We start from the raw sequence: 27,647 nt of genomic DNA, 5'->3' as shown, positions 1-27,647 counted from the left end.
TGCCCACTAATAGTATAACAGTACATACAAATGCACAGTTATTGCGAGTGTTCACATTGCCATGCTGATTAAAAGAGGTCATGACACGAAATTTCCAAGTTTGAATCGCATGTTAAACTGCAGGTGTCCTTGAAACAGAAACAGCACAAGAAATAGGACAGGAATGAGAAAGCAGGACCAGGTGCAGGCTAACAACAGGTATGTTTATCTTGTTGAAGAAAGGAACAAAGGAGGGCATTAAAAAAACCAAATGTACGTCTTTAAAAAAGGAATACGACACAGGAGCTCAGCACAATGTGCTGGCGGGCTAGTTGGTGCGGATCCATAAATACTTAGTTTGGCGCAATACAATGGACACAAGAAAGGCGACAGGACAAGCCGCTAATCTCAAGAGTAGCGCCTTGTCCTGTCAAGAGTAGCGGTTTGTCCTGTCACCTTTCTTGAGTCCGTTGTGTTGCGCTAGACAAAGTATTTATTGACACAGGAGTGTCTGATCAGTCTGATCAGTCAAGGCAATTGATGGCAAGCAGATACATGAAGCCTCCTTGCACAGCATAATGAATTCTTCATAAATTTCATGAGTGCACGTGTCACGATACTGGCACACAATATGCATCTGGTGGTAGCTAGGTTTGCACCCACATTTGACACAATGAATGGCCAAATTGCCACCCGTTTTCAACTTCAAGTCTAAGTGTGCTCTGGCAAGCGGTCTTTGATACAACCACCTGTTTGTAAAGCCCCTTAAACTTCGTAAAGTAGCGCCACGCTTTGAAGAATGCTGCCTCATCCTCGCACGTGCTGGCCGAGGCCGATGTCACATCACTACTGGCCTCATGGCATCACAGGGGCCCTCACACAGGCTTCGTTTGTTCAATTTACAGTTGCGCTTCAGCGCCATTTTCATTTGAGAAGTGTCTACAGAGTGGCGAAGAGGGCATGTTGGCACCATTGCTCTTCTGTGTTGTTTTGATATGCCAATGCATTGAAGTTTTGTTGCAAATGCGATGTCACTTAACGGCATTATCTATCACCATGACCTGCTGCCCCTACTATGCGTGAATAGTTTAAACGAAGCTAAGAAGCTCTTCTCGATACTGTCCCATAAGCGCGATGGGTTAAGAAAGACATGGCTTCACCAAATCGGGAGGGAGAACTTCAGACCAATATTCTCCACAAGACTATGCAAGTTGTGAGCTTCTCGTAGTATAGTATGTGTCAGGCTTGCGTAATTTGTTGCGCGCCATTACGTAGTAGATATTGCTACAGAACAGCCGCCACAGTGAGGCTGCACCGAGGAGGAAGAAGACGACGTGGGCCCGCTTGATATAGCGTCGCCATTTTGGCCTTCTGTTAGCTTCCCTGTAAATAAATTGTATATAGTATTGGGCTCCAGCTACAGGTAACATTAATTTGGTGGAGGTAGACGTTCCCCGTACCCGTCATGCAGCTTCGCAGCGGTCGCAACTGCGACAGTGCAATCTCGTCTCCTGCTGGCGGCACTTCAGCTACGCAACCATCTCCGCTTGCAGCCCCGACCTAGGTCGCCGTTTCCCTCCCTCGGGATCCTGGTGTTTTCAACGGAGTCGGCAGTCCTGAACTGGCTCCGCTTATACGAACGTCTCCGCACCAGTCACAGGTGGGATCCGACTATTATGCTTGCGAACATTCTTTTCTACCTCGACGGAGCTCCACTTGCATGGTTCCAGACTCACGAAGAGATCTCGAGCTGGGATCTCTTCAAAGAGAAGCTCCGCGACCTTTTTGGCAATCCGTTCGGTCGCCAAGTCAATGCCAAGAAAGCCGCTGCACCATTGCACGTGTGGTCGACGTCTGTACCACACGCGTACAGACGTCGACCGAGTCCTACGTGTCGTACATTCTCGACGTCTTGGCCCTTTGTGCCAAGGCTGACCTGACCATGTCTGAAGACGATAAGGTTAATCACGTCCTCAAAGGCATTGCTGATGATGCCTTCAATTTACTGGTGTTTACAAACGTCACCAGCATTGATGCGATCCTCAAGGAGTGCCGCCGTCTCGAGCATGCTAAAAGCCGCCGGGTATCCCAGCACGTCACGCGACTTCCCAACAAAGCTGCTACGTCATCCTGTGACGACCTCTTCCACCAGCCCTCGCAATGTGACAAGTTGACCCACATCATTCGTCGTGAGGTCGAAGCAGCATAACCGGCGGTCCCTTCATTCCCTCATTCTCCAGTGACAATCTCCTTGATCCAGGCCGTCGTCCGTTAAGAGTTGTCCAACGTCGGCCTGCAATCCATTCGTTCCATATGCTTGGAACCTCTTTCTCCACGCACGTCCTCACCGCGCTCTTCTTACTCCTCTTATGGACAGCGCAACCCTCCGAATGGCGAACCGTGGACAAGCCGATCTGTTTTAACTACCGACGGATTGGACATGTCGCTCGCCACTGCCGCAGCCGCTGGACTTCTCCAATGCGCTATTCTCTTGATTACCACCCTCGACCGTCTAGCGCGTCCTTTTCCTTCGTCCCTTCTATGCCCGCTCGATCATCTGACCCTGCGATACCTTTGACACGACCCCGCTATTCCCACTCGCCTTCTCCCTCCCATCGTCATGCCGTGCACCTTCTCCGACCTACTCGCTGCACCCACGACCGGAAAACTAGACAGTGCAGCTTCTGGAGGTGAAGCTGCAAAGACAACATTGGCACGAAATCCTTGCTTCACCTTACCCACGAACAAGAATCTTTTGGACGTTCTAGTCGACAACGTTCCTGTGTGCGCGTTGATTGACACCGCGGCGCATGTGTTATAAGTGCTGCTCTTCGCTGTCGGCTCAAGGAAGTTCTGACGCCCGCCCCGAACTGAGTTGTACAGTCGCCAACGGAGGGACTGTCGATATTGTTGGCATGTGCTCTGCTCGATTCACCATTGCTGAGAGACACACCGTCGTTCTCTTCACCGTCATCGAGCATTGCCCTCAGGAACTCATTCTCGGTTTGGATTTCCTTGCCAATCATTCGGCCCTCATTGACTGTTCGGCCAGCTCACTTTGCCTTGACTTCCCTCTTCTTGCCGACCATGTGGACCCGCCTCCAAGCCATTTGAGCTGCATGGATTTTATTCGCCTACCGCTTCAATCTGTGACAGACGTCGACTTGTTGTCTTCGCCAGCTGTACCTGACGGTAATACGTGGTCGCACCAATTCCGGCAGTTATGCTTACACATGGTGTTACAGTGCCGCACACTGTGCTGACAATTACTGGCAACCGCACCTGCCTTCCCCTTGTCAATTTCGCGCTAACTGTGCAAGTTCTGCCTCAGGGGATTTCATTGGCTATAATTAGCACTTTGCAGGATGATGAGATCAAGCCATACACAGTGTAAGATCGTCACAGCTCAGCCCATACCGTGACATCATCGCGCGGTACTGACATCGACATTGAGAAGGTGGTTTCCTCTGACCTTACACCTGTTCAAGCTGAAGCCCTTCGCCGCGTTCTTGACGGCTATAGCGACATATTTTACTTTGACAATCGACCCTTAGGTCAAACGTCCGTCGTGACCCATCGCATAAACACTGGCGATGCGAACCCTATTCACTGGCGTCCATATCGTGTTTCTACGTCCGAACGAGCTGTTATCCAACAGGAAGTAAAAAAAAATGCTTGCAAAGGACATTATCGAGCCTTCCTGTAGTCCCTGGGCTTCTTCCATTGTACTTGTCAAAAAGAAGGATGGAATGTGGCGTTTTTGTGTAGATTATCGCCACCTGAACAAAATTACAAAAAAGGATGTGTACCCTTTGCCATGTATTGATGACGCTCTAGACTGCTTGTACGGTGCCACCTATTTTTCTTCTATCGACTAACGGTCCTGCTACTGGCAGATATCCGTCGACGACATGGACCGAGAGAAGACTGCATTTATTACCCCTGACAGCCTTTACCAGTTCAAAGTGATGCCTTTCGGCCTCTGTAACGCGCCCACCACCTTCGAACGAATGATGGACTCTTTGCTTCAGGGGTTCAAGTGGTCCACCTGTTTGTGCTATCTGGACGACGTCATCGTTAATTCGCCTACATTTGACATGCATCTAGACCGTCTTTCAGCGATGCTTGACGTGTTCCGCCGCGCTGGCCTCCAGTTGAACTCGTCAAAATGTCACTTCGCTCGCCGCCAAATCACCGTCCTTGGACACCTCGTGGACGCTAGAGGCGTGCGACCTGATTCGGACAAAATTCTTGTTGTTACGAACTTTGCTGTTCCGAAGTCTACCAAGGATGTTCGTAGTTTCGTAGGGCTAAGCTCTTATTTCCGATACTTTGTGAAGGATCTTGCGACCATCGCACGTCCCGTCATGAAGAAAGACGCCCCATTTTCTTGGGGACCTGACCATGCCGCATCTTTTTCGCAGCTCACTACTCTCCTTACCATGCCTCCAATTCTGGCCCACTTTGACCCGTCTGCCTCAATGGAAGTTCGAACTGATGCCAGTGGTCACAGCAAAGGAGCAGTGTTAGCACAATGCCAGCGTGGACATGATCGCGTTATAGCTTATGCCAGCCGACTCCTATCACCCGCTGAGCGCAATTATTCAATCACAGAGCGCGAGTGCCTTGCTCTTGTGTGGGCTGTTGTGAAGTTTCTTCCCTACTTGTACGGACGCCCCTTCTGTGTCATCACTGATCACCATGCGCTCTGCTGGCTATCCTTGCTCAAGGACCCCACAGGATGACTCGCTCGCTGGGCGTTACGCCTGCAAGAATATACTTTCTCCGTGGTATATAAGACGGGACGCTTGCACCAGGATGCCGATTGTTTGTCCCGCTACCTCGTCGACGAACCGACTGATGCGGATGCCATCACTTGTGTTTTCTCTGTGTCCCAGTTGCTTGAAATCGGCAACGAGCAATGCCGCGATCCTTCATTACGAGCCCTCATTGACCATCTGGAGTCAACGCCTGGCGACGCCTCTCTCCGGATGTTTCTCCTTAAAGAGGGGACATTATACCGCTGCAATCTCGGTCCACAGGGCCTTGACCTTCTGCTCGTAATTCCATCACACCTGCATTCGACTGTCCTCCAACAACTTCACGACGCTCCCTTGGCTGGACACTCAGGCGTCTCGCGCACATATGACCATGTACGCCGTCGATTCTTTTGGCCGGGTCTCGCTCGCTCTGTGCAGCGCTACGTTGCCGCTTGTGAGCCCTGTCAGCACCGGAAGAAGCCCTCCACACCTCCAGCTGGATGCCTCCAGCCGATCGACATCCCACTGGAACCCTTTTTCTGTGTTGGTCTAGACCTTCTTGGACCGTTTCCTCTCGGGCTCCAGAAATAAATGGGTCACCATTGCTACTGATTATGCTACGCGGTACGCAATCACCAGAGCCCTTCCGACAAGTTGTGGTACTGACGTTGCTGACTTTTTGCTCAATGACATTTAGTGCATGGTGCTCTGTGCCAATTACTTACTGACCGTGGCCGCAGCTTTCTGTCGACAGTCGTCGAGGACATCCTCCATTCCTGCTCGACAAAGCACAAGTTCAGCACGTCCTACCACCCACAGACCACACGGAGCGCCTCAACCGAACCATCACCGACATGCTTTCAAAGTATGTTGCGACCGACCACCACGACTGGGATCTTCACTTACCATATGTGACATTTGGTATAATTCATTGCGTCACGACACCGCCGGCTATTCGCCATTCTATCTCCTATATGGCCGAGAACCCGCGTTGCCCTTAGACACTTTGTTGCCCTCGGCCAGACGTTCAACCACTGAATACACCCGCGACGCGATCGCACACGCCGACCATGTGCGCCAGCTCACCCACACCCGTTTCGAGGCCTCACAGCTTCTATGATTGCCACCATCGTGATGTGCACTTTACTGTGGGTTCTCTGGTGCTTCTCTGGTCACCCATTCGACGTGTGGGCCTTTCCGAAAAGCTGCTGTCGTGCTACACTGGCCCATACCGTGTGGTGCGACAAGTGACCGATGTCACGTATGAAGTCATCCCCGCCGACCTGTCAGCGTCATCGTCGGCTGCAAGTGACATCGTTCACGTGGCGAGACTAAAGCCATACCAGACACCTTTCACTGCGGATGTGTAGATTAAGCACCGGGATGGTGCTTCTACTGCCGGGGATGATGCTACAGAACAGCCGCCACAGTGAGGCTGCACTGAGGAGGAAGTAGACGACATGGGGCTACTTAATATAGCATCGCCATTTTGGCCTTCCGTTAGCTTCCCTGTAAATAAATTGTATATAGTATTGGGCTCCAGCTACACATAACAATATTCTACAGTTCACTGAGCATGTCATTTGTCTGCACGCTTTAACATGATTCCTACACGACGTTTACTTTGTTTATGTAAGCCTTATGCGGTAGTGTTAGTCGTATTTGGTGCGCTTAATCATTTTGTATGCCAAGTGGCTCAATTTCGTGGGCACGCGAGGCTGCGTGCTATAACATGATTATGAAATTTTCACACTCCTTTTGACAAAATAAAGCAGTTTCTTTGCCTTACTTACTTACTACTTGGTTACTTACTACTTGGTTACTTACTAGCCTTCTTTAGATAGAATAGCTTTGTTTGCCTCATTTGTTCGTGTTCGCCGTTGGCAGTCGCCCGATGAATTTGTGATATGAAGGCACCAATGAAAAGCGTGCGTGTTCTCCCGAAACCGAGTTATGCGGTGCGTTCGTCGCCGAGCGACAGCATCATAGGTCATTGAGATGTACACGGTCGTCCGCTTCCAATTTGAACACGGCTCCGGGCGGCTGGCGAGGCCAGCGCTCCGCGGAGCGCCGCTCGTGGGCGTTGGGGTAACTAACGCGCCGGCACTGGCAGCCACAAGCGTGGCCGCAGCCGCATCGTCTGCTACAGCGCGCCTGCACTAGTGTGTGCTGGCGGCTGAGGCCACGCCAGTGGCTGCCAGTGCGCCGGCGCGTTAGTTACCCCGGCGCCCACGAGCGGCGCTCCGCGGAGCACCGGCCTCGCCGGCCGCCCGGAGCCGTGTTCAAATTGGAAGTGGACGACCGTGTACGTGCTAATTGTGTAAACGTGTATGTGGCGGTGGAGCACTCGCAAAGAAAACGTGCGGTCGCCTGCTCGTTCCTGGCTGGTTTAGTCGTTCTTCGTGCTCATTCGTTTAGTTGTTTGCTCATTCATTTAGTTCACATGCTTGTTTAGTTTTTCGCATACTCGTGCATTCCACTATTAGTTCCTATGGCCACTATGTCTCTGAGACGCACTTGCTGTGACTCATGACTGCAAAAGCAAACCTGTAATGCATGGTGAACGTATAGCTGTTTCCAGCAAGTACGGACGTGAGCACAAGTAAGTAGAAATGGACAGGACAACGCTGGTTTCTACTTACTTGTGCTCGCGTCCGTACTTGCTGGAAACCATTATATGTTCACCATGCACCAACTGGCCCAGCAAACTACTCTACTGTAATGCACCTATGCTAAAAATAAACTATGAGTTTGCAACTCTAATGCTGTTTCATATCATTTGGACCTCTATAAAACATAATTTCACTTACCGCAAAGAAAACATGCGGTCGCCCACTTGTTCCCTGGTTGGTTGAGTCATCGTTTGTGCTCGTTCGTTTAATTCGCATGCTTCTTTGGTCGTTAGCCTTGCTTGTTCGTTCCACTACTAGTTCCTATGGCCACTATGTCTCTGAGACGAACTTGCTGTGGGGCACTTAGGCTGGTGCGTTTAATTATGCAATGAGACAGGAAATGGTGCCTAAATATCAACAACTGTAACAAATATAAGCCTTCAAGCGCGTTATTCCTTTAATAAAACGAACAGAAGGTTTCACCTACAGCTTACAGTGGCAATCATTGTCAATGTTTTCTGCGTATATCTTTTTATCTGTCACATCTAGTGGCCGAGACACTGTCTTGCACTCGTGATTTCGCTTACTCCAAAGTGCTGTAGACATAACTAGCATCAACCGAATTCTATTTGAAGTAGTCTAATGGAAATTACCTGTTGTAGGATCATTTGACCAAGGACCAATTCGAGCCTGTATTTTTGAGCTAGCTCGGAATTAAGAAGTTACAACCTAATGCTTAACCAGGTATATTCATATAGCGGAAGTTAGCAAAGCCCGAGAAGCCCTCTCTGCAAACCTGTAATGCATCTATGCTGAAAATAAACTATAAACTTGCAACTCGAATGTTGTTTCATATCTTGTTCACCTCTATAAAACATCCTTTCACTTACTGCAATTTCAGCCGTGTCATAGCGCAGCAAATCCTTGTGCGGTCATCACTTCACTATGTCAAGTCATATCTTGAAATGTTACTTGGGAGCGAGCGCAACCATCCTCAATGCATCCACCTTAGTGCAACTCTGTTCGCGACAAGTATGTCACTTCGTGAATGGACGAGCTAATGCACAATGAAATGTTATTTGTGATAAGTTACTAACCTGAAAAAATCTACTCAACCCACTATGCTCTTGTCTGAGGCTGACTGAAGCGCTGTTACCACGTTCCTGCTTCGTGAATGAATGCTAAAAAACTGGTTTCATTTGCCGTGTGCACAGAGTCCTCACTTGATTATTGGCAGCGGTACTTCTGTCGATTCTGAGGACCTAGAAACATAATAGCACCAGCGCCCAACTCTGCGCCTTTGAACGTGCTTAGAAGATTGGCAAGCAAGCGCGTTGGTGGCACTGTAGCTTGTAATACTCTTTCGAACCTTCAGAGCAGCGATCTCAATAGACAATCAGTTCTCCCTGCTTTTCTGACACAGTGCCCGGTAATGCCGTACAACAAATGGATCAGGCTCTGTTCGCATTGAGAGGAACCGAATTCATACAGTGCAATAAACACACAAAGGACAATGCAACCCGCCATTTATTCCCCATGCGATGCAGCTGGACTCACCTGCATGTCTGCTGCACCATAGCACTGTTGTAGATGAGGTTGCACAGGGTCTTCAGGGCCTCCACCACCACTACGCATATTAAAACCCGAGCAATGCGTCAAAAACACTTAACCACTGAACCCGTGTAAACTGGTAAAGAGCACATCTGCTAGCCCTCAGCTGCCAGTGTAGCAAGAAATTTCCCAGTCATCACATAAAATCCGATGTGTCAGTTAACGTTGTTAACTTTCTACCACACATGATTGACAGCCTTGAGCCTAGCTTCAGCAGGCTTCAGACACTGCAATACAGTTTGCTGCTCAAAGTAGCATGCATCTTTAACCACACGACATTGTGCTGCTACTGAAATGTGCGCAGGGCTTAAAAAAATATTAAATTATGGGGCTTTATGTGCCAAAACCACTTCCTGATTATGAGGCACACTGTAGTGGAGGACTTCGGAAATTTTGACCACCTGGGGTTCTTTAATGTGCAGCTAAATTTAAGTACACGGGTTTTTTCGCGTTTCACCTCCATCGAAATGCGGCCTTTGTGGCCGGGATTCGATCCCGCGACCTCGTGCTCAGCAGCCCAACACCATAGCCACTGAACAACCACGGCGGGTGAGTGCAGGGCTTTAACCAGCCTCACACAGTTCTGAATATCTAAAATGGAAGAAAGTATTTGCAAACTTTTCATAAGAATTCAAGACTGGATAGTGAATACAGAAGATATAATTGATATTACCAAATATATGTAATATTTAATCAAGGTACATGACAGGTTGCATGCGGTACACATTGACGTCACTAGAAATTTTGTAGTAATACTTATCGTGTTTTTTTAAAGCAGCTGTAAAATTCCGGCTATGCTTAATCCACAGGGGTATTTAATTTCAAATTTTGGGGCTGGAAAAGAAAATCACGCAACAGCCATACATATTATTGGCTTTTGACAAATTTAAGTTCATGCACTGCATCTGCCTTGTGTTATGATGGCACCACTCTAGGTACGATGACGGAATGTTATTCAGGGTGTCTACCAAGTTGACATTTCCAAATTCCCTGAGTTTTCCAGGTTTTCCCTGAGTCCCTTTGCAATGTTTCCTGAGTGACACAGAACTTTGTTTCGTCAAGACGGGCTCCATACATCATGTCGCCCAATGGTGTCACTCTCTAGTAAGCATGTTAAAAAATAAAAAAACAACTTAATCCAGTTTGAATAGTAAGGGTAGTGTTCATTTTATTCAAAAAGAAAACAGAAGGGAGGGGTTAGTAAAATGCACAGCGAATAAAATATCTTCTAAGGAAAATAGTAAAACCCATTGCAAACTGAGTCGGACATTCTCAAATGTGAATGAAAAGAAGATGCATACAGAATATTTTCGACTATGAGCTATTTCTATAGATTGATAGCAAGCTAACTGGTATGCAGCCCGAACTTTATCACAAGTTAGATTCTCTCGCAACAGCTGGTAAATCAACCTTAACTGTCCTGACATACTCAGCCCACGCACGAGGCCTCAGTGTTGCGTTTCACTGCTTTAAAGAGTTTTTTTTTTTCTTTACTTGGGTGACAGACACCTGCATCTCCGTGTCCGCGAACACGTTGCTTTTAGAGTGCAAGCTCCCTCAAAAAAAGCGGCAGCGTGCTTCCTTCCCCGTTCATTTCTCAATGCCTAGGTCCTTTGTCTTCTTGTTTTCCTTAGGCTGCGCATTCGCCACACGGACTATTTGAAGCATCCTCTTGGACAATTGTGCAGTCAGCGTCCGATTTTTCGGACTACCTAGGGGCCGACAAAACGTCCAAAAAAAAATGAATGCATGTCTTTTACAGCCCTTAAGGTTTCAAATCGCCACAGGCACGCCCGAAAAAGTGCTGAAGGCCTGCCAGTACACTAATTAGGCATATAGGTGCTCGTACTGTGACAAAAGATGGCGGGTGGACGCGTGTGTAATTAAGGAATATATGTCATACTGTGTCCCGGGCCAGCTGCCCCTTCGCACACTTGTTATGCTTCACAGCATAACACTTCTGTAATGCGGTGAAGCTGACTTTCGGGAACCGGCATTATGCAACGCGCCGTGCTTTCCGAACTTCTAAGCCAGTCGCGATGACCACAAAGGCGGTGTCGGTGCCACTGCTGATAGCGGCGAATTCTTTCAATGAAAAACACGGTGACAGAACGGTACAGAACGGTACAGAACGGCAAGAAGCTTAAGCTAGGCCTAGCATTGCTGCGGTGGTTGCTACGGCTGCCAGTGGTTCTGCGTGCAAGTGTGCCGGTTCGAGGCGGCGAGGTTATCAAAATGGCGGAGGTTGTGGCTTTTATTAATGCCGTTTCGGACCTGCGGTCATGGCAAAAAGTCTGGAAAATTTGACGGCGAAGGGTTCTTGCGCCCGAAATTTCAGCGTTCTTATACACCCTATGGGTTACCTACTGGCGCGGCGAAGCCGTCCGAATTATCTAGCGTCCGGAAAATCGCTCGTTGACTGTACTCTGACAACTCCTCCAGCCGATGAGGCGGCGTCAAAGACCATTGGTTAAGATACCTCTCTGTTACTCGGGCCAGCATTACCGTGACTTTGGGTTCCCTTTCAATAAATTTACAGCCAATTTTCCCTGATAGAAGCACAAATTCCCTGAGTTTTCCCTGAGTTTTTCCAGACTACTCAAAATCCCTGAGAATTCCCGGTTTTCCCGGTTGGTAGACACCCTGGTTATTATATGCTATGTTGTGATTAGGACTACAGTTTTATATTTACGAGCCTGAATGAATGTATAATGTTTTAATCTTTAAAGAGTGGAGCAGATGGAGCATTTGTAAGTGAAAAGGTCATAATTCTTATCGCTCTCTTCTGCTTACAGCTGCATAGTGCAACGGGTAAGTGTGACCCCCATGATTCTATGCAGTACTGTCGAACCCACTTATAACAATATTCAAGTGTCATGAAAATTCCATTGTTATAACCGATAATTGTTATAGTGGGGTTGCATGAAAAAATAAAAATATAAGGATGGCACAGCTGATATGAGAAAACTATATAGGCAGGGAGGCCAGTGCCCCTCCACACCACCTTCCTCCGCCTGGCTGCTGATTGTGTTCACTCTTTCAACTATTTCCTCGGCGCTCCTATCACGGCGAGGTGACAAGCCACAGCTGTCGGCGTTAAAGAATGGCGCTGCTATAACAACTGCAAAGAGGTGTCACGGGTGGCAAGCGATATGCAAGCACCGCCGAGGCATCACTTTGGCAGCCCCAAAGGGGCCTTTTAAAAACTGTGAGAAGGCTGCAGCGGCAGCCTGTCAGCTTGAGAATTCCAGAAGAAGCGCGGAGGAGGGATCGCCACAAGCACCTCACCAAGTACTTGTCACTGACTTGCACGAGAAAAGCCTATGTCCGTCAGCCATGCATGCTTTACGCGAAGCTTGTCGACATCCTTCTCTAAGGCATCCGAGAGCTCCACGTAGCGCAGCGGGAGGTTCCTTGCAAGAACAAAGCCCCGGAAGGACTGAATCATGCCAGGCCTCCTGTGAGGCCAACGTTAAGGCAGACTCCCCTATCGCGTCATCGCTGCCATCGTCGCCATGGCTATCCGATGAAAGAATGTTCGCGACGATTGTCTCATCGGTTAGAAGCACTTAGTTTCCAAATCTATAGCCGTGCACTTCCTTTTCACCAGCAAAGGCGCGCATTGCTGATGAACAGCGGATGGATCAGCCATGTTCCGTTTCGGTGGCGAGTCAAGTGAAGTTGAGAAACCGCGTGGCCAGGAACGACTTTGACGCAACCAACAAAACCGAACGCGAGCGAATAAGCTGTTCGCAGAACTGCACTGAATGAGGAGCCAGCGAGCAACATGCGAGCAATCCGCTTGCGGCGCAGTTGGCGCAGTCCATTTGTGTTTCAGAAGGTGGAGCGGCGTAGAGCTATGGGCGCAGCCTATTCATATTTGGAGGGGTGGAAGGACGACAGGAGGAGAGAGCCACACAGAGATGGCTAGAAAATGAGCACACGGCGGCTGTTGGAAAAGCGGCCCATCGTGCAGTGGTTCCAATTTCTCGTTTTATTTTTTTATATTCAAGGATTTTGCATTTCGCTACCTTTCGGCTCGCACACCCAAAAGTCAGACTTCATCATTACACCGTATTTACTCGCATAATGATCGCACTCGCGTAATGATCGCACCCGTGAATTTTGTCATCAAAATTTGATTTTTTTTTCCTATGTATTGATCGCACCCTGAACTTGTCGCAGCGATATGCCATGTGCCAAGTCTAGCTAATGATGATCGTGCTTACCATCTGCCAAATGCTATGCGAACGACTCATGACGGCATGCCAAGCAGTTTGCATGAACCCAACATTCTTAAGCAGATGCCCCATTTCATTCCTTTAAACACTTTCCAGTGATTAACCAATCCAGGCTGATGATGATGATGATGAATCACTTTCCACACTTCCATGAAAAAAAAAGCTACAACCAAACTTGCCTCAGCTTTATTATTTGTAGGCTTTCCGCACTTTTGGTCAACAACAGCATAAACGCCGCCTTTCGATTCTTCTCGTCTGCACTTATGGGCATGCAACAAATCGCGAGTGACGATAGTGGCCACGTTTACACTGATACATTAGAAGTGTACCCTATTCGTACGCCGATGTTGTAATGCAGCCAAGATATTCGCCCACCCTTAGTGGAAAGGTGCCATATTAGGATAGTAGTGAAGACAAATGCTGCAGTTTCCACAGCATGCCCGCCATGTGTTTCTATGTCACTGGCAGCTAAGCGTGCCCATCTCTGTTTCTGTCCCCTCAAAGTGGACATGGCTATGTTATTGCTGCAAACTTGCCGATATTAACAATATTATTCATTACTGATATGGAAGGAACTGTTTCAATGCGCTTAATGTACTCACAAGAAGAAAAATAATCGCATTCGGTGTGAGCCGCTTTTTTTGTTTTGGTGTCCCGCACTGACAAGCGGCAGACGCCTGCTTGTTGATCCGTTTTCATCCCGCAGCAAATGCAGGATGAAAAAGAAAATGTTCCTTTTCGTGGGAAATTTAACCCGCGTAATGATCGCAACCCTCAATATGCATCAGTTTTTTTGACAAAGAAGTGCGATCATTATGCGAGTAAATGTGATAATCAATAATCAGCATCGGGGCATTTTAGTAAGCGGGTTATTTCACCATGGAAAACATACAAAAGTCGACGATGCAGTAGCTTTTCATTGTTATAACTGATATATTGTTAAAACTGGTATCGTTATAAGTGGGCTCAACTGTATGGCATATGACAGTGAAAAATGCTTAAAATATATTAGTCATAGTATTTCCTTACTAAAATGTCCTTGAGCCTTAATTAATGCCATACAACCTAGGATCAACTTTTTACATAGGTGGTCAATGTGGGATATCCTGTAGAAAGCCAAGTCAAGAGCTACTCTTGTTTATGTGCATCGACAGCTTCTGTAGTTACTTCACTAATTGCCATTTGTTGAGCGTGTTTATAAACTGGCTTGGAAAGCAACTGTGCATGGGTTAAATAGTAGGGTGTTTCCTGAAAATCAAGTTGTTGAAGTTAGCGCATTGTGGTGTCGTCTCCCTTCTGTCCTTGTTCACTGGTGCTAAAGGTACTCCACTAAATAGGAGACCGCAGTTATTCGGGACAAGTGTGCATTTTGAAGCAAAGACAATACATGTTGTTTTGTTTGTATTTATGGCCTATTTATAGCTGGCAAACCACTCCATTGCGTTATTCAGGTGCTCATTCACAAGAACTTCTGCTTCTATTGGGCAGTGTGTTATTAGAAGGGCAGTGTCATTTACATAGAGGACAGCCTTTGAATGTGCAAGATACAAAGGATAATCTTTCCCAAACAAGGAAAAGAAAAATAGGTCTGAGTACACAACCTTGTGGGACTCCGGGTGTGGCAAGTTTAATGTCAGATTTTGTTTCTGCTATTTCTGCGTATTGCCTACGATTACTCAGATAAAGACAAAAAAACTTATTTGCCATCTCTCAGAATTCCTACCACTCAAATTTAGACATGAGGATATTATGGTTAAGAAAATCGAGTGCTTTTTTTAATGTCAGTAAATATGCCAAATAAATTTTGTTGGATTATCCTTGCGCCGGTTTTTCTTCTTCCCAGGCGATGACTTCTTCAGAAATGAATGGCATCTATGAACCCGTCAAGAACCATGGCAGAGCAGGGTTCTCTGTTGTCAATGTTCTGGCCACTTGTCAAACGGCATGTGTACTTTAGGGGGACGCAAACCTGATAAACCGCACACCCACTCTCTTTGTGGACATATGCACAAGTTGTTCCAAGATCAATGGCGCCCAGTGCAACGACACTTAGACAAGAATCCTCACTGTCTAGCACAAAAGCTTTGGAATGTAAGTGCGATGGCAGGTGATTTCTTGCATGAAGCAGCGGTACCATACACTTTGCTGGCCATATCCAACATGGTGTACACGGTGTACGGAGGTGGGGTACCTTGCACAAATAAGCCATGGCCCTTCCAATTACAGAACTTTTGACAGGTGGCAAGTGATGCTGAACCCAACAATGAAAAGGCACCTGCTCTTTAATGTCGATGCCAACTGCAATGGTGGCTATGCGAGGAGCAGGGATGGAGTCGCGTGATACGTTATCCGTGCTTTCATATGTCATGCAGATTAGCCTTATGATAACCAACCTGTCGTAAAGATGGGAAATCTCTTCTGTATTTTGGAGGAAAACTGAAGTGCAACACTTTCCATGCAATAAAGGAGTGGCATAAAACACAAGTGCACTATTAAATCTACCTCACTGGTACAGTACAGCATAACATCACAAGTGTATTTACTTGAAAATAGGTCAAACACAAATATAGTCGACCCCTATATATTGAACTCGCCGACAAATAATATATAATGCCAACATAGGCCGACCCACATTTTCTTCAGAAAAACGAAAAACTTTCGATGTGACACCGTCTTATTTACTGTAAGTTTGGCTTTAAATCTCGCTAGTCAATGCAACAAGCTGTATCCTTATCGGATGCTTCAAAGGCATCCTCGGCACCCCGAACGACGTCATCCTTGGTGTCGTCAAGCCTGTTGGATACGCATTTCTTTAGCCACTCTGGATAATCTAGAGACTGGCTTTACCGCGCACAATGAAGGCACTCGTCTCATCATCATCATCAGCCTGGCAATGCCCACTGCAGGGCAAAGGCCTCTCCCATACTTCTCCAACTATTCTAGTCATGCGCTAATTGTGGCCATGTTGTCCCTGCAAACTTCTTAATCTTATCCGTCCACCTAACCTTCTGCCGCCCCCTGCTATGCTTCCTTTCTCTTGGAATCCAGTCCGTAACCCTTAATGACCATCGGTTATCTTCCCTCCTCATTACATGCCCTGTCCACGCCTCCCCCCCCATTTCTTTTTCTTGATTTTAACTAAGATGTCTTTAACTCGCATTTGTTCCCTCGCCCAATCTGCTCTCTTCTTATCCCTTACACCCATAATTCTTTCCATAGCTCCTTGCGTCGACCTCAATTTAAGTACAACCCTTTCCATAAGCCTCCAGGCTTCTGCCCCATAGGTGAGTACTGGTAAGACACAGATGTTATACACTTTTCTCTTGAGGGATAATGGCAACCTGCTGTTCAGGCACTCGTTTAGCTCAGTACTTTTCCTAGCTTTGTTCACTATTATAGGTAGAGATTCTTTGGTCACGGAAATAGGTTGACAGCTCATTTTAGGAAACACAGGATGTCTACCCCCCCCCCTCCCCAAGTTGACATTTCCAAATTTCCTTAGTTTTCCAGCTTTTCCCCGAATGCCTTTGCAAAATCCCCGGAGTGAAACAGAACTTTGTTTTATGTCAAGACGGGCTGACAACATGTCGCCTGGTGCTGTCACTCTCTAGTAAGCATGTTAAATAGAAAAAATGACTTAATCCTATTTTCATTCATTCATTCATTCAGAATTTATTTAAGACAACGAAAAGGTTGTCCAGGGTGACGTGGCAAAAGGCATACTTTGCCTGACGAGGCCACGCCACCCGGATGACAGGCGGCACCACAGGCTACAAAAATCAAGAAAGAGCATTACATAATAGAACACACATTCAATATTTTTTACACAATATATAAGACATCCTTACATAGTAAGGAGTAGCGTTTATATTATTCAAAAAAGAAAACAGAAGGAAGGCATTAGTAAAATGCACAGCGAATAAAATATCTTCGAAAAGAATGCTAAAACTCATTGCAAATTGAGTCGAACATCCTCAAATACGAATAAAAAGGAGATGCACACCAAATCAAATATTTTCAAATATGAGCTATTTCTATCAACTGATAGCAAGCTGATTGGTATGAGGCCCGAACTTTGTCACAAGTGAGATTCTCTCTCAACAGCTGGTAATTAAGTCAACCTCATCTGTCGGGGCACGCCACCGCATTGCAACTCGTCACGCAGACACCCTTTTTTCATCTGCTGCAGGCAATCTTGATATGGGGCCCCGCCACTTCACGCTCCAACGCCGAAAGCTCAGGCTTTTTTGGGCCACACGACGTCAACCAAATTGATTGGCTGCCAGCTGGCGACGACTACATCGACAATGACCACATCGACCTGCATCCGCTGCTTCCAGCAGTGGACCAGTCTGTCATCCGGCAACCTGGCACAAGCACGGGAATCCGGCACCTACATAAGCCACTGTACCACTGGAGTCATTTGGGGCACGCCACCGCATCGCAACTCGTCATGCAGACGCCCTTTTTTCATCTGCTGCAGGTTAGTTTTCTTCCCTATGCCACGTATTGTCACTCTAGCAACCCATTTTTGCTAGCGGTGTCGTGCCCCAAAGACGCCATCGAGTGTTGTCAAAGGATGCTGTGCATCGCTTGCTTCTACTGGCTCAACGCCCACCTTATTTCTCTTCATCTCGTTTTACATGGTGATGTCGAACTAAACCCAGGCCCGAACGGAAACGATGCTCCGCCGTCTTTGGAAACAATTTACCAAGCCATATCTCGTATTGAATCCGCTCAGAGCACCGTACTTCCCGAGCTTGCCTTGATCCGGTCCGCTCAAACGAACATTGAAGACTCCGTGCATCGTCTTTCAGCGCGCGTCAAAATACTCGAAAAAACTATCGAAACAAACCCAGAAAAAGCAGCTGCGTCCGAAACAAGCACCGACTTGGCCTAGCTTGCTTCAGACGTTAAAGCACTGACAAACAAGTGCGACGACCCTGATAACCGCTTGCGACGCACAAACCTATTGTTCCTCGGACTTCAGGACGAACTCGGCGAAAGCTGGGACCAGTCTGAGGCCCACATTACTTCCTTCTGTTCCGAACACCTAGGTATCACAATTGGTAGCCAAGATATTGAACGTGCACACCACCTAGGTCGTTTCCAGTTAGGTAAAAACCGCCCAGTCATAGTTAAGCTTGCACACTTCAAAGATAAATCAAGAATTCTTGTTGCAGAACAGAAACTTAAAGAAACTCCATTGTCAGTTCATGAGGATTACTCAGCTAAAGTTCGGCTAGCTCGGAAAAAGCTTTTTTCTTATGGCCAACAAACTAACACTTCATTTAAGATCCGCTTTGATAAGTTGGTTATCGGCAGAAAACTTTTCACTTACAATGCCAAAACAGATGCCGTTGTAGAACTTCATTCATAGCGGTTAACGCAGGTGCCGTGCGACACTTCCCTGCCGCAGGTCCAGCTGTCAGAATGCCTGTGCACAGCTAAAACTAACAAAATTTCTGTCCTACTGACAAATATAAGAAGCTACCTGCCAAAAAAAGAAACAGTTGAGGCCAACCTCGAACACCGTAGAACTGACATCGCTTTATTTACTGAATCTTGGCTAACACCTGATATTAACGATTCAGAATTGTTCCACAACAACCGGTCCTTTCATATCTACAGGCGAGATCGAGTAGATCGCCGGGGAGGCGGCATTCTTGCTCTTGTGAATTCAACTTATTCATCCACTTTACTCGAGATAAGCAGCCACAGCGAAATAATGTGTCTGAAAATTTGCCTTCCCTCTTGTACCAATATCCTAATTGTATGTTATCGAGCACCTGACACGGATCATTCTTTTATTATGGACCTTCACTCTGTAGTTCAAGACTTGCAATCCCGATTTCCTCATGCCAATCTAATACTCTGCGATGATTTTAACTACCCGGACATCGACTGGGAGGCTCTTACTGCGTCATCTCGCCAATCCAAAGATTTCCTTGAAATGGTCCTCACTTCAAACCTTTTTCAAGCAGTAAACAAGCCAACACGAGGCTCAAATATTCTTGACCTCATTCTTGTTTCCAGTCCTGAGCTAATCCAATCCTTTTCATGTTGCAGTGGGCTGAGTGACCACAATCTCTTGTTCTTTAACCTGATGATTGAAGTCTCCCCCCATAAACCGTCCATCAAATACATCCGTGATTACAGTAAGGCTGACTTCGCGAGCATAAACTCCGACCTCGAACACTTCTTCACCACCTTTCATGCGTCCATGGCTACCAGATGCGTGAACGAAAATTGGTGTCTTTTTAAGCACAAAATCTTATCGCTCATAGACGCCTACGTCCCACTCATCTGCATCCCGCAAAGCCATGGTATCCTAACTCGCTGCGTAAGCTATCACGAAAAAAGAAGTGCCTCTTCCTTAATGCCAAGAACTCCGGATCACCTGTAAAATGGGAAAAATGCTTCGGCATCCTTCGCGAATACACTAAATTATTGTGGTCATCCAAAAGAAAATTCTACAGTCACGATCTTCTAGAAATATTGCGTGTTAACCCCAAGAAATTTTAGAATTTGCTACAGCCCAACAAGAACAGCTCCCATACCATATCTTTAAAAAGACAAGACGGCACAGACGTTCCGCTTTGCGAGCGATCAGACGCGATGAATTCCTACTTCACCTCAGTTTTCACCCATGAGCCAGCGGATAAGAGCATTACTTTACCGAGCCTAAATTTTATTCCAATGCCACCCGTAACCATCACACCTGAGGGAATTTCAAAGCTCAACCATAACCTCAAGCTGTCCACTTCACCCAGACCTGATAACATTCCTGCTAAAATACTTAAAGGCACGAAACATTTCACAAGCCAAATCCTGCAACTCATCTTCGCCCAGTCCCTCAATACCAGTCAAATTCCGGATGACTGGAAATTAAGCAAGGTTGTGCCAATTTTTAAGAGCGCCGACCGTGCTGACCCCTCTAATTATCATCCCATTTCATTAACATGCATCTCATGCAAGCTCTTCGAACATATAATCTACTCCCATATTGCGAATCACCTTGATCACCAATTCTTTCTTCTTTCCCAAACAGCATGGTTTCGGGGCAGGCTTCTCGTGCGAAACCCAACTTATCGAATTTACAACAGATATTCACCTTAATTTAGATTCTTCATTCCAAACTGACGTCATCTACTTAGATTTTTCAAAAGCATTTGACCGCGTTACTCACCAACGTCTATTGTGCAAACTTGCATGCTTAGCACTCGACCCTCTTATCTTATCCTGGATTTGCTGCTTTTTAACTAACCGCTCACAGTTCACCGTCATCGCCAGCCATGCGTCTAAAACTACTGACGTTATCTCTAAAGTTCCCCAGGGTTCCGTCCTTGCTCCGCTTCTCTTCCTAATTTTCATCAACGACCTGCCATCTGGGACTTCGTCATCCATCCATCTTTTTGCGGACGATTGCGTCATTTATCGTTGCATCTCCAATATACCGACCAGGAATCATTACAACACGACCTAAACAAAACCCAGAAATCGTGTTCTGACTGGCTTATGCAGCTTAATATTTCAAAATGTAAATGCATGCACATTTCACATAAACTTTCCACTACCCTTTTCCCGTACTTGCTGAACTCCACGGTGTTATCAGTAACAAACTCATATAGGTCCTAGGAGTCGAAATAACTAACAAGCTAACTTGGGTGGACCATATCACGAAACTTTGTGCCAACACTTCCAGAACACTTGGTTTCATCCGAAGATCTCTGGCTATGTCCCCTCCATCCATCAGGCAACTAGCATACGAAACGTACGTCCGCTCTAAAATGGAGTATGCCTCAGCCATATAACCCTCACCAGGTTTACTTGATTCAGTCACTCGAAGCCATTCAGAACTGGGCAGCCCACTTCATAACTTCCCAGTACTCACCTTGGCACAGCGTTACTGACATGAAATTGATTCTCGGACTCGAACCCCTAGCACTCCGCCGGAAAATTGCAACGCTCTGTCTCTTTCATAAATTATACTTTAACTTTCCTGCACTGCACGAGAACTTATTACATGCTCCGATATGCTCCATCTCACCGTTTGTTTAACTCCCTTAGCATAGAGCGTTTGCATGGTTCTTCCAACGCCTTCAGCAAATCCTTCTTCCCCTTCGCCATAAAAGAATGGAACAATCTTCCTGAAGCCGTGGTTTTAGAGTCAAATCCCTCCAAATTTAGACAGTTACTATCAGACCATTTCAACCCAAAATAGCCACTTTTTCTCACGTTTCCTCTCCTAGCAATCCGACTTGCTTGTGTCATCGCCTATTTTTCCTTCTCTTCTTTTTTGCCACTTATGTTTAGCATGTTTCACATTTACGTGTACACTTTTCTTTTAATTTATTGCTACTCAGTTTGAAATATTTTCATTGTTCTGTTTATACCTGATGTTTTCTACAGTTTATTATTTATTTTTCTGTTGCCTTTGTTTGCATTTCTTTTTTTTGAGCTGATGTATGGCACTTTCACATTGCTGTTTCCCCACCCCCCTTATGTAATGTCCCCGAAGGGACCCTTAAGGGAATAATAAATAATGATGATGATGATGATATACTCTCAGACCCCGCACAATGCCTCAGTGTTGCAGTTCACTGATTTAAAAAGTTTATTTAGGTTTGGATGATGGACACCAGCATCTCGACCTCAGCCAACACTTTGTTTTTTGAGCTCAAGCTCCTTTAAAGAAGCAGTGGCACACTTCCTTTCTTATTCATTCCTCCAATACATCAGGTCCTTTCTGTTCTCATCCTCCTTCCACTGCGGGTTCGCCCCTCGGACCATTTGAAGCATTCTCTTGGTCATTTTTATAGTGAACGCACAATTTTTCGGACTCCCTAAGGGCCGCAAGAACGTCTGAAAAACGGGGCAGTTCGAAAGAGGGAGGATGACAAAAAATTTATGCATTTCTTTTACCAACTTTAAGCGCTCAAAATCACCACAGATATATCCGAAAAAGCTCTGAAGGACTGCCAGTACAATCATTAGGCATATCGGCGCTCATACTGTGACAGGCGATGGCGGATGCATGCGCATATCATTAAGGAATACATACTGTGTCCCCTGACAATCGCCACTTCCCATGCTTGTTATGCTTCACCACAATACTTTTGCGCATGCTTATCTGCGTAACATTACCGTGATGAGGCGAAGCTGACATAAGGGAACTGGAATTGTGCCACGCACTGTGCTTTCCGAGCTTCTAAGCCAATCGCGAGGTCCACAAGAAGCAGTCGGTACCATTGCTGACAGCGGCAAATCCGTTCAATGAAAAACACGGCTCTGATCGGCAAGAAGATTAATTGCGAAAATCGAAACAGCTAGGCCTAGCGTTGCCGCGGTGGTGGCCACGGCTGCCAGCAGATCTGCATTGAGAGCTCCGGTTCGAGGCGGCGAGGTAACCAAAATCTAAGGTGGTGGCTTTGATTGATGCTGTTTCAGACCTGCGGTTCAGACAAAAAATCAGGACAACTGAACGGCGAAGGGATAAGTGGTGGTGCCGCGAAGTCATCCGGAAAGTGGAGAGCGTTCGGAATGTGGGTCGTTTACTGTACAATGGCAACTCCTCGTCTGGATGGGGAAGAATTGGGGATAAGAGTTAATGGAGAATACCTTAGTAACTTGCGATTCGCTGATGATATTGCCTTGCTTAGTAACTCAGGGGACCAACTGCAATGCATGCTCACTTACCTGGAGAGGCAAAGCCGAAGGGTGGGTCTAAAAATTAATCTGCAGAAAACTAAAGTAATGTTTAACAGTCTCGGAAGAGAACAGCAGTTTACAATAGGTAGTGAGGCACTGAAAGTGGTAAGGGAATACATGTACTTAGGACAGGTAGTGACTGCGGATCCGGATCATGAGACTGAAATAATCAGAAGAATAAGAATGGGCTGGGGTGCATTTGGCAGGCATTCTCAGATCATGAACAGCAGGTTGCCATTATCCCTCAAGAGAAAAGTGTATAATAGCGGTGTCTTACCAGTACTAACCCACGGGGCAGAAACATGGAGGCTTAGGAAAGGGGTTCTACTTAAATTGAGGACGACGCAATGAGCTATGGAAAGAAGAATGATAGGTGTAACATTAAGGGATAAGAAAAGAGCAGATTGGGTGAGGGAACAAACGCGAGTTCATCATCATCATCATCATCAGCCTGGTTACGCCCACTGCAGGACAAACGCCTCTCCCATACTTCTCCAACAACCCTGGTCATGTACTAATTGTGGCCATGCCGTCCCTGCAAACTTCTTAATCTCATCCGCCCACCTAACTTTCTGCCGCCCCCTGCTACGCTTCCCTTCCCTTGGGATCCAGTCCGTAACCCTTAATGACCATCGGTTATCTTCCCTCCTCATTACGTGTCCTGCCCATGCCCATTTCTTTTTCTTGATTTCAACTAAGATGTTATTAACTCGCGTTTGTTCCCTCACCCAATCTGCTCTTTTCTTATACCTTAACGTTACACCTATCATTCTTCTTTCCATAGCTCGTTGCGTCGTCCTCAATTTAAGTAGAACCCTTTTCGTAAGCCTCCAGGTTTCTGCCCCGTAGGTGATTACTGGCAAGACACAGCTATTATATACTTTTCTCTTGAGGGATAATGGCAACCTGCTGTTCATGATCTGAGAATGCCTGCCAAACGCACCCCAGCCCATTCTTATTCTTCTGATTATTTCCGTCTCATGATCCGGATCCGCCGTCACTACCTGCCCTAAGTAGATGTATTCCCTTACGACTTCCAGTGCCTCGCTGCCTATTGTAAATTGCTGTTCTCTTCCGAGACTGTTAAGCATTACTTTAGTTTTCTGCAGATTAATTTTTAGACCTACCCTTCTGCTTTGCCTCTCCAGGTCAGTGAGCATGCATTGCAATTGGTCCCCTGAGTTACTAAGCAAGGCAATATCATCAGCGAATCGCAAGTTACTAAGGCATTCTCCATTAACTTTTATCCCCAATTCTTCCCAATCCAGGTCTCTGAATACCTCCTGTAAACACGCTGTGAATAGCATTGGAGATATCGTATCTCCCTGCCTGACGCCTTTCTTTATTGGAATTTTGTTGCTTGCTTTATGGAGGACTACGGTGGCGAGTTAATGATATCTTAGTTGAAATCAAGAAAAAGGATTGGGCATGGGCAGGACACGTAATGAGGAGGGAAGATACCCGATGGTCATTAAGAGTTACGGAATGGATCCTAAGGGAAGGGAAGCGTAGCAGAGGGCAGCAGAAAGTTAGGTGGGCGGATGAGATTAAGAAGTTTGCAGGGACAACGTGGCCACAATTAGTACATGACCGGGGTAGTTGGAGAAATATGGGAGAGGCCTTTGCCCTGCAGTGGGCATAACTAGGCTGCTGCTGCTGCTGCTGCTGCTGCTGCTGCTGCTGCTGCTGCTGAAGATGATGATGATGGCAACTCGTCCAGCCGCCAACATGGCGTCAAAGACAATTCATTACAATTCCTTTCAAGCCTGCGTTACCGCAACTTTCGTTCCCTTTCGATAAAATTACAGATAACTTTCTTTGACAGAAGCACTAATTCCCCGAGTTTTCCTTGAGTATTTCCAGGCTACTTTTCTTGTGTAGATATTTTCCAAGATATTTATGTAAGCAGTCTGTACTCCTTGATTATGTAATGCCTCTATGACTGCTGGTATCTCTACTGAATCAAATGCCTTTTCATAATCTATGAAAGCCATATAGAGAGGCTGACTGTACAGTGCAGATGTTTAATGACATGGATGTGATCCATTGTAGAGTATCCGTTCCTGAAGCCAGCCTGTTCCTTTGGTTGACTAAAGTCCAGTGTTGCCCTTATTCTATTGTAGATTATCTTGGTGAATATTTTATAAAATACTAGGAGTAAGCTAATGGGCGTATAATTTTTCAATTCTTTAACGCCTCCCTTTTTGTGTATTAGTATGATGTTTGCATTCTTCCAGTTTTCTGGGATCCTTGCAGTCGATAGACACTTCGTATAAGGAGCTGCCAGTTTTCCAAGCAGTGTGTCTCCTCCATCTTTGAATAAACTGACTGTTATTCCAACTCCTCCTGCTGATCTTCCTTGTTTCATGTCTAGCACGGCCCTTCTGCCCTCATCATTAGTTATCGGAGGAGTTTCTGTATCCTGTTCATTACTGTTTCTAATGGATGTCTCCTGACTCCTCTAGGTATTGTACAGGTCAATATAGAATTCTGCTTCTTTTACTATATCTTCGAGATTGCTGATGATAGTACCCTGCCTATCTTTCAGTGCATATATCTTGGTATGTTTTATGCCAAGCTTCTTTCTCACCGATTTCAGGCTGCATCCATTCTTTACGGCTTCTTCAGTCTTTCTCAAGTTATAGTTTCGAATATCACTTATTTTTGCCTTGTTGAATTTGTGCTTTTATCAGGGTAAATTAGGTGTAATTTAATTGAAAGGGAATGAAAGTCACGCTAATGCTGGCTCGAGTAACAGTGAGGAATTGTAACAAATCGTCTTTGACACCGTGCAGTCAGCTGGAGGAGTTGCCAGTGTACAGTCAATGAACGATTTTCCGGACGGCTGCTTTTTGGGACATGCCTGATAATTCGGATGCCTTTGCGCCACCACCACCTACCCCATATAGTCAATGTATAAGAATGTATGAAATTTCGGACGCAAGACCCCCTTGCCGTCCAATTTTCCTGACATTTTGCCATGACCACATGTCCTAAACGGCATTAAAGTGCCCCTGGAACGGTTCAGACAAATTTTGTAGATGCGTAGGGTACAGCTAAAGTTAATCGTTTGTACTAGAATTTGTGTGAAATGCCTCATGTTAAGAGAGCTACGGATGATTACGAGTTACTCTCCTCCATGTCAAGACAGACAAAAGCAGAATTAGAGGCCTTTTCTGTAGATCTGAAAGATCTATATTATAGCATGCCAAAAGCAGAATTGCTTCAGTGCGTCCAGGAAGGCATTGATAGTTTCGGCTCCCTGGCTTTTCAGAACGAAGCTGGTATTCCGGAAGACAAATTCTTGGCTATGCTAGAACTTTACCTGGCTTCCACCTATACTGAATGGGACAGTCGTCTGTACCTGCAAAAGAGCGGCGTCTGCATAGGGTCGTGTTTAGCTCCGATCCTGAGTGACTTATTTTTAGCTCGTGCTGGCAGAACCATTTCTAGCAGTCTCGAGGGTAGTAGCGTAGTCAAAGTTTTTAGATTTCTTGACGACTTCCTAATTTTGGTAGATAAAAATTGCAGTGACGCCGACTTGGTCGTTAGTCAAACATTGACAACCTTCAGGCAGACTTTATCCCCCATTGAAGTGACCCACGAACTTTCGTTAGATTGCTCCATCAGGTTTTTAGATCTTAGATTGTTTTTAGCAAGTAACCACGTCTGTTGGCAGTATGAACCTCGGGCTACTAAACCTCTGCTGCCTTTTAGTTCCTCTCACTCTAAGCTAGTTAAACGCAGCATTGCTAACATGTGCCTGCTGAATGTTTTTAAGAAGTCCTGTCCACATCGAGCTGCGGCGAGTTTTCTTAAGCAGATTGACCGCCTGGAAGAGGCAGGCTACCCGCAACCTGTTTTATTGTCCGTAGCGGAAACAATCCTGAAGAAGTCGCGAATCCGCCAACCGGACCAGGAGTCACCCCGCGAAAAAGAAAAAGTTGCTGTCATACCCTGCATACACCGCATTTCGCATAATTTGAAAAAGATTGCAAAGCGAGCTAACGTAAATGTCGTGTTTTCTGCCCCGTGCAAGCTCTCTAAGCTTTGTAGAATGACTAACCCTTATTCCCGCAAGGCACCGGCCTGTGCTACTAAACAGGATAACAAATACGTAGATTGTCAGGCAGGAGTTGTTTACGAGATTCCTTTAGATTGTGGTAAAAAGTACGTGGGCCAAACAGAGCAGTGCCTGAATGACAGGCTGAGGCAACACAATAACAAAGTGAACAATGGGAAGGAGGGCCACCTGGCAATTCATTGTAGAAATTGCAAATGTAAGCCAGACTTCCACGCCTGCGCTGTGGTTGCCAGAAGCCGTGACAAATGGGTTAGATTAATAATTGAGGCCAAAAGAATCATTGAAGCAGCTGATAACTGCGTAAGTGTTGCATCCATATCATTGTCACGCAAAGAACTGCTTTTCCTGAACGCGAATGCGCCCTGAGAAACTGTGATTGCGCTCCTAGTATAAATCAGTGGCGTTTTATTCTGATTAAACACTGTTGGAAGTGGCGCCCTGTGCGTGTGTGTGTTTCTTCTTTGTCCTCCGTCATTTTAGCGCCTTCACTTCAGATCAGACTCTGAAAATGTATTCGCACGGGCATGTTGGCGTGAAACTTTCAGCGGATGACCAATTCGGGGAGACGTGCGTGATGGCGGGGTGCAGATGTATGGCTGCTGTTCGAGCTGGGAATAATAAAATTTGTGAAATAGGCACAGGCTGGAAA

The 27,647-nt window shown here is 46.2% G+C and overlaps 1 protein-coding gene across 6 annotated transcripts in view; it reads right to left on the bottom strand.

The window, feature by feature from the left end:
* Positions 1-27,647, bottom strand: part of ric8a (ric8 guanine nucleotide exchange factor A) — a 513,564-nt gene that overhangs the window by 419,125 nt on the left and 66,792 nt on the right. For all 6 annotated transcript variants that reach the window (XM_075691022.1, XM_075691025.1, XM_075691023.1 and 3 more), the window contains one exon: positions 8,909-8,978. In XM_075691022.1, the coding sequence (XP_075547137.1) occupies positions 8,909-8,978 (70 nt within the window). The remainder of the gene's footprint in view (positions 1-8,908; positions 8,979-27,647) is intronic.

The sequence above is a fragment of the Dermacentor variabilis genome, chromosome 4 (genome assembly GCF_050947875.1).
Source record: "Dermacentor variabilis isolate Ectoservices chromosome 4, ASM5094787v1, whole genome shotgun sequence".
Taxonomy (NCBI): Eukaryota; Metazoa; Arthropoda; class Arachnida; order Ixodida; family Ixodidae; genus Dermacentor; species Dermacentor variabilis.
The sequence above is the reverse complement of the archived record's forward strand: the minus strand, read 5'-3'. Positions and strand labels throughout refer to the sequence as shown.